Here is an 11,197-nt window from a genome sequence, read left to right as displayed (position 1 = left end):
GAACGACATGATGTGTAACGGTGGGTTTTTTTTTTATTCTATCCGTTTGTTTATATTCATTGACGTTCGTTTAGGTCGTTTGACATCTTATCGAACAAACATAAATGAACACGAACAAACCCGTTTTCTTAACGAACGAACATGAAACACAAAAAAACCGTCGTTTATCATCTGTTCGTGTTCGTTTACAGTCCTACTTCCAACATCTGATAAAGTACATGATGTAAAGTGTTCTTATTTTCTTACACTTCACACTTTTTTCATCTGTATGTCTTACTTTTACCTGTACAGTCCTGTCTTTGTAACAAAAACATCTAAAATTTAGAAAAGATAAAAGTACAAACAGGATGCGTATGCAAAAAGATTAAACCACAGGGGCCTAAAATAAACTTTTGTCGGTGTCATCTGGAAGAAGAGAATCGAAGTCGCGGTGTCCGCATACTGCTTTGGGGCGGCTCTAATGGAACGAACTTTTTCAACGCATATCGATCGCCATTTCTAGATTCAAGGAGAAAAAACAGCGCCGCTTCATCTTCCACAAAACTAGGATTTGTAACTTTTTCTTCTTTATTTCCTTGTTCGATTCAATTTTGTTTTACTTAGCAGTTACTGTTTCATGATTTCATCGTTTTTGGATTACTAATTTCTGATACGTAAATCTGAATGCGGAAATAAGTTTGTAAGCTAGAACTTTAGGGTTTTCTGTTGAATTTACTTATAGATCTAGTTTCTGATTCGAGAATTTAGCGTGTTGTGGCTGTAATGTTTTGTTGTTGCTTGAATCTGTGTAAGGTGATTGGTTAAAACTTTTGTTATTGAATAATACTCCTGTTAGTTTGTTGCTTCTTTTAATGGAACATGCTATGTACTGTTTTGTTGTTGTTGCTGTTGAAATTTGTTGGTGTCTTATAGATGCTTAATCAAAGTAATATATGCATAATTGTCAATTCATTGGTGGAATTAAGATTGGCTTCTGTTTGTTCTATAATCGTTTTTTTGTGATTGCATATAAATATAAAACAGTACACTGAAAGCAAGTATTCTATCACTTAAAGTGATCATGAGAGCATTGTCATGTCCAATTAGTAATTCGTTGCATCTTTACTAAATACAAACAAAAAAGATATTTCAATTAGTATGGCTGCTAATAAGTTTTGCCTAAACTCTAAACACAAATGCATACAACAAATGGAACTAAGGAAGGAATAGGTAAAACTTACAGAATAGTATAGTACCAACTTGCCAATTCAAGGGTCATTGTTTAATACACTAAGAGGATTATGACTCAGCAGTATTCTATTCATCAACCATATTGTCATTGCATGCTTCATGAATTGATAACTATGAATTTTGATAATTTTAATTTTGGACACTGTTTGTTGGGTTTGTGAGATTTTGCCAGGGGGATTAAAGTGTGGTATTTATTTTGCAGTGTTTGAGATTATCTAAGAAAAAGAGAACTTGAAATTTGGAAAAGATGACGTGGATTAGGGCTGGATCAAGTGTGGCAAAGCTTGCGATCAGAAGAGCCTTATCGCAAAGTGGATCATATGCAGCAAGGAAGCGTTTACTTCCTTCAGAAAGTCGATATTTTCATACAACAGTTTTCAGATCAAAAGCACAGTCTGCACCTGTCCCTCGACCTGTTCCACTTTCTAGGTTAACAGATAGTTTCTTAGATGGAACTAGTAGCGTTTACCTGGAAGAGCTTCAGCGAGCATGGGAGGATGATCCAAACAGTGTTGATGAGTCATGGGATAATTTCTTCAGGAACTTCGTTGGCCAGGCTGCTACATCCCCTGGAATATCTGGCCAAACCATTCAAGAGAGCATGCGGTTGTTGTTGCTTGTTAGAGCTTACCAAGTTTATGGCCACATGAAAGCCAAAATAGATCCATTGGGTCTGGAAAAGAGGGAGATTCCTGATGATTTAGATCCTGCTTTTTACGGTTTCAGCGAAGCTGATTTAGACCGTGAATTTTTCCTTGGTGTATGGAGGATGTCTGGGTTTTTGTCTGAAAATCGGCCAGTGCAAACTCTTAGATCAATATTGACCAGGCTTGAACAAGCTTATAGTGGAAGCATTGGTTATGAGTACATGCACATTGCTGATCGTGAACGATGTAATTGGTTGAGAGATAGAATTGAGACTCCAACTCCAACGCAGTATAATAGTGAGCGGCGGGAGGTTATCCTTGACAGGCTCATTTGGAGTACTCAGTTTGAGAATTTCTTGGCTACTAAGTGGACGGCTGCTAAAAGGTTTGGACTTGAAGGTGGGGAGACATTAATCCCAGGCATGAAGGAGATGTTTGATCGTTCAGCAGATCTTGGTGTTGAGAGCATTGTGATTGGAATGTCACACAGAGGAAGATTGAATGTCTTAGGTAATGTTGTCCGGAAGCCACTGCGTCAAATTTTCAGTGAATTCAGCGGTGGTACGAAGCCTGTGGATGAGGTTGGGCTTTACACTGGAACTGGTGATGTCAAGTATCACTTGGGTACCTCATATGATCGCCCAACAAGGGGTGGAAAACGAATTCATTTGTCTTTGGTTGCAAACCCCAGTCACTTGGAAGCTGTAGATCCTGTTGTGATTGGGAAAACCAGAGCAAAACAGTATTACTCAAATGATGTGGATAGAACAAAGAACATGGGCATCCTGATTCATGGGGATGGAAGCTTTGCAGGGCAAGGTGTAGTCTATGAGACTTTGCATCTGAGTGGTCTTCCAAATTACACAACTGGTGGGACCATCCATATTGTAGTGAACAATCAAGTTGCCTTTACCACCGATCCGCAGGCAGGAAGATCTTCACAGTATTGTACGGATGTTGCTAAAGCCTTGAATGCTCCCATTTTTCATGTCAATGGTGATGATGTAGAAGCAGTTGTTCATGCTTGTGAGCTTGCAGCAGAGTGGCGCCAGACATTCCACTCAGATGTTGTCGTTGACATTGTCTGTTATCGCAGATTTGGGCATAATGAAATTGATGAACCCTCTTTTACCCAACCCAAAATGTACAAGGTCAGTCCTCCTATGTATACTCATTGTCGCATTTTACTTTGCTGTTGGTCAATCTTTTTTCTAGATCCCGTGTCTTCCGCCTTGATGCTTTGGTTTCTAGTGTTTTCACCAACTGCTGTAAGTATAGCTTCTAAGTTTCTGAGCTGTACTGGTTATTATAGATCATCAGGAATCATCCCTCATCACTCGAAATTTATCAGAAGAAGCTTCTAGAAACTGGCCAAGCAACAAAAGAAGATATTGATAGAATACAAACTAAGGTTACCTCGATCCTTAATGAAGAATTCCTTGCCAGCAAGGATTATGTCCCTATAAAAAGGGACTGGCTTTCAGCATACTGGACTGGATTTAAGTCTCCGGAACAGCTTTCACGTATTCGTAACACCGGGTAAGTTTTTTGTATGTTGTTTTATATCGATAGTCTCATTGCTTGACCTCTCTTTGAGAATTTTATGCTGTTTTGCAGGGTTAAACCAGAGATCTTGAAAAACGTTGGGAAGGCGATCACAACCCTCCCAGAAACTTTTAAGCCTCACAGAGCAGTTAAGAAAATATTTGCTGATCGTTATAAAATGATTGAGACTGGGGAGGGTGTTGACTGGGCAGTTGCAGAAGCCCTTGCTTTTGCAACATTGCTAGTCGAAGGAAATCATGTGAGATTGAGTGGTCAGGACGTTGAAAGAGGTACTTTCAGTCACAGGCACTCTGTCATTCATGATCAGGAAACGGGAGAGCAATACTGTCCGTTAGACCATGTAATGATGAATCAAAACGAGGAAATGTTTACTGTTAGCAACAGGTAAATGCAAATCTCTCTATGGATCATTGCACGATTCCCTACAATTTCTTAAATATTCGTGATTGTCTTATTCATCATGCACTCATGCCATCATGAAGCTTATGTTATTGTTGCGAATGTTTTGTCATGATCAGAAAGGGGAGTGATCTTCTAACATAACTAATTACGGTGAACTCCTTAAATAGTCCTCGAATTATATGCATTTTTTCTGGATGACTTATTTTGCTCCTCGAAGTGAACAGCACATCAGTTTTGTTAGTTTAGGTGATAGTGATTGGAAAATTGAGCTACTTGCATTTGTATCTAGAACCATATCTGCAAATTGATGTGGATGATTGAAGATCTACCCTTAGAGATCCTGTATATAGTGCATCATACTCTAGCAGCATCCTAATTTGAACAGTCTGTGTAACACCTGAAGGTGATGGGATTTATGAAGCAGTTGGAAGATTCGATTTAGTTGGTAGTAAATTAGGGAGGGTAGAGAGATTGGTCAAATGATCCTGGTGTTTCTAATATGCTATAGGTCTGGTATACAAGGGATCTATGAGAAACTCGGTTAGCCTTTCTGTTAACATTTAGCAGCAGTAAGGTTGCTTATGAATAAGTGGTATTACATCCTACATCAGATCTTGGCAACTGTCCTTTACTATGATTTTAAGTAATAGTTCCATGTCATTCCCTAGCATTTGCCTATTATCATAGTTTGCATGAAGTCGTGAACAAAAATCTTGTTCACCAGGAAGTGGAAATTTAATGCTTTCTCCTTTCCACACCAAAGCAGTGATGGTTCTCTTAATTTTCTTTTACATCTATTGCTACACATGGGTAGTTGGTTAACATTTTGGTTCTTCACGTCCTCCAAATGGTCATTTGTGAAAACTTGACCTTTTCAAAATGGGTTACTGGAAATTGTGCTCTTTCATGTTAAAATCATGTTCTTGGTCTTTTGTTCCCAAGTGGTTCTGCATCATGATGATGATCTGAGACAAAATAGCTGTAATCCATCAGTCTATGTTGAGTATTTATATGCAGACATGCTAGTTTCTTATGACATTTATATTGGTGAGGGTCATCGTGATTCTTGTGCATGTTGGTAAAGGTGTGTTACACAGATTGTAGGGAAAAATACTGGGCTGATCAATTAGTCAATGGTAGTGGCTGGTCAAGTGAGATAAGTCGGTTTGTTAGGGGAGAATAAATAGGAGGGTGGAAGCGAGTAGGTATCGGTTTTGTAATCAATTGGGTGTAACCCTTAGGAGAGTTATTGGTCTCTCGGAAGCCAGAGTGTGTCATAATCATTCGGTTATGAGTGAATAATCAAATCTTACTCTAGTTTTCTTGATAATCGGTATCAATTTGTAACAAGGTGCTATAGAGACTCTCTGTACCATCTGCTTATTGATCTTCCTGCATGCATGCTGGATAGATCAATTCTTTAATATTTTCCGTTTAGTTTTTTTCTTTCTTGAGGAAGCAACAAATCAATGAAAAGGAGACCTTATCTAAGGAGTTCGCACGGTTCTAAAGGGGAAGCTTGGTCATTCTTGTGATTTGCTATAGTGGTTATCACAGTGGTATAGTGGAAAAGATAGTGGTTGACATGATAAATAAACATAATTATACATATATATATGTTGTACTTGATATATGTAAATATATGTCTAATAATAATATTTAAAATCACAATGTTAATAAAGCCTTAAAATTATTTTAGTATATGTACTTGATATTTAAAGATTATATTTTTTATCAGCTACATTGTAATTTGTTTGCTTGATGCACCTGTATATTGATCGTGAAAATCCACAAAGTAAAGTCACACACACATATAAAGAGAGAGAGGAAGAGAAAAAAAAGATCAAAGAATCACTCTGCTGCTGTCCAGAGAGAGGATAGACGAAGAGTCACAAAGACAATGAAGAAGGAAGAAGACAACGAAGAAGGGTCCATCGAAGGCATTCACCAGAGAACACAAACAATCATATCCTTACTTCTAGGGGTGCTCACGGCCCGGGTTGATCGGTTTGGAGCCGTTTTAGTAACCCAACCCAATGTTGGCGGTTTGAAAATTTTCAACCCAACCCAACTCAAACAAAAGTTCAACCCAACCCAACCCAACCCGTTCGGGTTGATCAGGTTGGTCGGGTTGATCGGGTTGTGTTTAAACAATGTAAAATCACATAAAAATAAAGGAAACTTTCCTTTGAAATACGACCGACTATTCAAGATAATATGCAAGTTCATCAAATATTTAGATATTACAATAAAAATATTCAAACCAAATGATAATACATCAATCAACAACAATAGTTTTAGATGTTTCCAACCCCGATGCTTTCGCTTTCTTGACGTTGAGGTTGGTCATGTCATGATTGTCATCTATAATTCAAAGCTAAAGTTAAGGTCGGGTTCATCGGGTTGGTCGGGTTTTTTTGGGCCTGACCCGATGTCAACCCAATAAGGTCGGGTTGACTAATTTTTTTATCGATCATGCATAGGGTTACCTCGGGTTGGGTGTTTTTTTAAAAATTCGGGTTGGGTTGGTCGGGTTCATCGGGTTCATCGGGTTTTTGAGCACCCCTACTTACTTCTACGTTACTTTTATGGACCACCAAATCGATGCCCTAATTTTTTTTGATTAACCTGGATATCCAACCCGCTATGCGAACCGACTAATCCCAGGGTGACCACATGCTTTGCAGATAGCCCGGAGTCACCACGTGCCCTAATTTCATTCATGGGCCAGCGATTATCCAACGGATTTTCCTGAAAAGAAAGCCCAAAAAAGTTGTTCTCACAGTGCTATTTCAATTACAAATCATGGTAAAATAGCAGCAGTTTGCACCACTAACAGCGGTACCGTAATTAGCTACCATGATAATGCAATCGTGTAGCGGTCAAGGACAGCTAGTCGCTATAGCACCGCTATTGATTGCCCATCACCTTATGTTCATGGGTTTATAATAGCTGTTATTTATTTAAAGCATCGGATTGTATTTCTTTTATTAATTTCCTGTGCTACAAGGCATAGGAGTTCTGATGGTGATCTTTTGCTGCTTGGATTCTTTTGTAGATAACTGCAGTCAGTTGCTTAAATTTTCATGGTAGAACCAACAGTTATATCTCTCTGGCTCTCCCTTTGATACAATGCATTAGAATATTACTTTTTTTATTTTTCTGCTGCTTATTTTTTTACTAGTCTTATTTCTTTCTTTCCTTTTCGCACACTTTTGCACAAGCTGGAAGTCTTCGGAATCAGTACTCTCCAATCTCCAGTTCTGACGTTCAAATTTTCAATGCAGTTCTCTTTCGGAGTTTGGTGTCCTGGGATTTGAATTGGGGTATTCAATGGAAAATCCTAATTCACTTGTTTTATGGGAAGCTCAATTTGGTGATTTTTCAAACGGAGCTCAGGTGATATTTGATCAATTCTTGAGCAGTGGGGAGGCCAAGTGGTTGCGTCAGACTGGGTTAGTTGTGTTGCTACCTCATGGTTATGATGGTCAGGGCCCCGAACACTCGAGTGCAAGACTGGAACGCTTCCTTCAGGTATCACTCTTGCCAGAACTTCTTGATACAGTCATGTGTACACATGTCTTGTCAATATATCATATATGCATGTCGAGTCTAAACACTAATGATACAATTCGTGCGTTGGCCTTTAGCTCTACCTTTACATAATATGGTAGCTTGTATTCTCCCTTTGTTAACTCGATCTACTTTGTAAAATTTGATGGCAGATGAGTGATGATAATCCGTTTGTTATACCGGAGATGGAACCTACACTACGCAATCAAATTCAAACATGCAATTGGCAGGTTGTCAATGTTACAACTCCAGCAAATTATTTCCATGTGTTGCGTCGACAGGTGAGCTTACCCGTGTGAGATTTATGAAAGGATTTATGAAATTTGTTACCTTCTCACATTCTCTTGTTGTATTCCAGCTGCATAGGGAGTTCCGTAAGCCACTTATTGCAATGGCTCCTAAGAATTTGCTTCGTCACAAAGAGTGCAAGTCAAATTTATCCGAGTTCGATGATGTCCAAGGTCACCCAGGTTTCGACAAACAAGGGACCAGATTCAAGCGACTCATCAAGGACCAAAACGACCATTCGAATCTTGAAGAGGGCATTAGACGTTTAGTTCTTTGCTCTGGAAAGGTTTGTAACATCTTGGAAATAAACAATGCTGGGATGGGAATACATAGCACTGAATGATGGTTGCTCTGTACAAAATATCAACATTATATTTTCTCTTTTGGCATTCCAGTTGGTGTAACGAGACTGCATTTTGCAGGTTTATTACGAACTTGATGAAAAAAGGAGGTCAGTTGATGGTAAAGATATTGCAATTTGCCGTGTTGAACAACTGTGTCCATTCCCATATGACCTCATCCAGCGTGAACTGAAGCGCTATCCAAGTAAGTTCAAACCCTCAAAGATTATTAGCGTACATGCTTTATCACATTCCAACTTCCATAGGAGGTTCCTGCAAAAGATCAACCAATCCCCAGCTTATTAAATATAAAATGTTTGACGGTGCATCTCCTTTTTAGAATAACTTTTACCATTTAAAATCCCGGAAGGAAAACCAATAAATGCCTAAAGGTGAGAACTAATGCCGTCTCGTTTGAAGATCAATTGGTTTGGGTGTGTCGTTTCAAAAACTTAGAAGTCGTTTACAGCTAGTTTTCCAAACATAGCTTAGGTGTTATACAACTACTTATGACGTATTTAATAACAATTGACCAATGCACCCTCCTTTGTAATCCTTCAGATGCCGAAGTTGTTTGGTGCCAGGAGGAGCCAATGAATATGGGGGCTTACAGTTACATTGCCCCACGCCTCGCCACTGCCATGAAGGCACTGGATAGAGGTACATTAGACGATATCAAGTACGTCGGTCGTGCTCCATCTGCTGCAACTGCAACCGGTTTCTACACCGTTCACGGGAGAGAGCAGTCAGAACTTGTGCAGAATGCCCTGCAGCCTGAACCCCTCACCAATCCTGCGTTTTGTTAGATCCCAAGCGTGCGGTACAGATCAGAATCATGGTGCCATAGCTACCATTCACTTAAACAGTGCTGTTTGAAATAACTTTTCTCCTATTCGCAGGGTTTCCATCTTTAGCGTTGGTGCGCCATTTTTTTGCTTTTCAATTTTCCAGAAGTTATTCGCGTATGAACAACATTACGCATGAACGTGAAAATAATAACAAATGTTCAGGTGAGATTCATATACGTGATGCCATCATGCCATGGGTTCATGGTGTATCTTTTCTTTGCAGTTAAATTACACTCAACTTGTGTTGGTAATCCCGACGTTCATATCGGAATCATAGAGGTCGAGATTGAAATGCAATCAGTGTTCATTTGATTCAAAATTCGTACTCACACCTGCTTAAACATTGGATTGAAGTTTCCAAATTTACCTTGCGTGGATCGTATTTTTTTTAAGATGTATAATATTTATATACGACAAATACTTACTCTTGCACTGAGTGAGGTTTGAACCCTTGATCTTCTGAATATGATACTAACAAAAAACATGCCTTGGTATCAATTGTTTACGAATAAGTAACATGCACATCAATTTCATAAATGGTGTCGTTCGTACATTTGGCATCTAATTTTTAAAAATCGATGTAAAGAAGTAAAGTTATACAAATTCCTTTTGTGCAAAAGGGTTCGTAATCGGTAAATCGGTCCACAATTTCTTATTTCAACAATATCATGAGAAAGGTAAATCGATGTAATAATTTGCATTTTTTTTTTCAATTTTGGACAAAAGGGGTATGGACCCTTGTGTTCAAAAGTCCATGGTTTCTAGAAGTCCTTGTCTTGTGACATACGTGATGATGAACTACGTCTTTTAAACGCCAAGTGTTGGACTTAATAATTTGGATTTTAGGTGTCGTGAACTTTTATTGTGGATCATATAATGTGATGTGTGCATGCCAATTGCCAAATGGTAAACAAATCTACTAAAAGAACAAAAAGACGTACCTACCATTTACATGATTAACGTGACTCATGGCCCTTCAATATAAGGTTTTTAATGGACACTTGGCACAAATCTTGTACTTGCTTTCCTTATTGCGAAAGGAACACATAATGCGTATGTGTCATTTGATGGGTGTCTCAATTTATTTTATCTTTTCTTTGTCATGGTTTATTAATCCACCAATACCAACATGCCAACATATTCATAATCATCAGATCAAGTCGGGTTTTGTTTGACTGTTAACTTTAAGACTTCATAGGATCAGTCATGTTGTGTAATCTGACTCAGATACACATAATTATCTGAATAACATAACAAAACTTGCAAAAGAAAAGAAAACAAAGAAAGGTATTTAGATTTTGTTAATGTCGTCATTTTATGTATTTAATGTTTTGGCTTTACGACTTTACCTGCTTTTGTTATCGTCATCGTAATAAAGTATATTTTTTTTTTAACTGACGTAAGAAAATATAATTTAATTATAAAAAAAGAAAAAGGAAAGTGACTTTAGGATGATATTTTATCGTCGGTTTCTTGTTATACTATTAAAAGAAATACCCACTTGGTTTGCTTGTCCAAATTGCCGAACTTCAAGAGGACCAACATTAATAAAACATTATTTGGTGGTTTCCTTTGTGGTGCAAATTTGCCACCACTTTTCTTTATTTCTTTTTAATTTTTTAAGTTGGTGTTTTCTTTTTGACTCTATTTATTCAAACAAATTGTTCCTAAAATAAGAGTGAAAGAAAAAAAATTAATCATTTTGTTTACCTCTTAATAGTTCCATTAAGATGCATCATCTGAATCGTTAAGAAGTGAATCTTGTTTGACAAAAAAAGTCGATCTCTTAATGGTTAAAAAACTCTCTGAATGATTTTGTATCATGAACTTCTCTTAACCATTCAGCATCCTAATTTCATTATAAAAAATTACCAAACAATTTTATTTTATTTTGCACTATATCATGAGAGCTTCTTAATCATTCTGACCACTTAATTATTCTCCACCAAATCATTCAACAATTGTCAAACAACCCTTAAGTGGTTATAAATTTGTGTAAATTATAAACCAAGGTCTTAGCCCTTTTCTTTTAAGATTATAGTGGATGTATTCGAATTCAATCATAAAAAAGGAATTTATATATAACAAGAGAAAGTTGTAAAATACACTAAATAACTCATCCAACTATAAAAACGTTAAAAAAGACATTGGATTCTCATATTTGTGTCATTTACGTTAAATTTGCCAAAAATATGAAAATGTGACAAAATCAGGTCATTTTGGTGGGTAAAAAAAATCAAGTCAAAAAGTTGCACGGTGTATTTGGGGTGGGGCAGGGGTACTATGCAATGCATAGCAAGGG

The 11,197-nt window shown here is 37.6% G+C and overlaps 1 protein-coding gene across 2 annotated transcripts; it reads left to right on the top strand.

Moving 5' to 3' along the window:
- Positions 1 to 424: 424 nt before the first annotated feature.
- LOC112516554 (2-oxoglutarate dehydrogenase, mitochondrial-like) lies at positions 425 to 9,146 on the top strand. Of its 2 annotated transcripts, XM_025123667.1 has the most exons (10): positions 425 to 552; positions 1,433 to 3,028; positions 3,190 to 3,416; positions 3,495 to 3,827; positions 7,133 to 7,379; positions 7,571 to 7,699; positions 7,777 to 7,992; positions 8,129 to 8,252; positions 8,609 to 8,867; positions 8,947 to 9,146. In XM_025123667.1, the coding sequence occupies exons 2-9, from the start codon at positions 1,478 to 1,480 to the stop codon at positions 8,851 to 8,853; spliced, it is 3,072 nt and encodes a 1,023-aa protein (XP_024979435.1). In that variant the 5' UTR covers positions 425 to 552; positions 1,433 to 1,477; the 3' UTR covers positions 8,854 to 8,867; positions 8,947 to 9,146. The 2 variants fall into 2 exon arrangements, with proteins under 2 accessions (XP_024979435.1, XP_024979434.1); XM_025123666.1 differs by having other exon boundaries at positions 8,609 to 9,146.
- The last annotated feature ends 2,051 nt before the right edge of the window (positions 9,147 to 11,197 follow it).

Source organism: Cynara cardunculus, assembly GCF_001531365.2.
Source record: "Cynara cardunculus var. scolymus isolate 2C chromosome LG 8, CcrdV1, whole genome shotgun sequence".
Classification (NCBI taxonomy): domain Eukaryota; kingdom Viridiplantae; phylum Streptophyta; class Magnoliopsida; order Asterales; family Asteraceae; genus Cynara; species Cynara cardunculus.
This window is presented reverse-complemented; position numbering and strand designations above follow the sequence as displayed.

What these genes read in the sequence shown, in the direction of transcription:
- LOC112516554 (XM_025123667.1), top strand. Translation starts at nt 1,478, where the DNA reads ATGACGTGGATTAGGGCTGGATCAAGTGTGGCAAAGCTTGCGATCAGA. An exon ending in ATGTTTACTGTTAGCAACAG is followed by an intron (nt 3,828 to 7,132) that starts GTAAATGCAAAT and finishes TTTTCAATGCAG; the next exon opens with TTCTCTTTCGGAGTTTGGTG. An exon ending in TGAACTGAAGCGCTATCCAA is followed by an intron (nt 8,253 to 8,608) that starts GTAAGTTCAAAC and finishes GTAATCCTTCAG; the next exon opens with ATGCCGAAGTTGTTTGGTGC.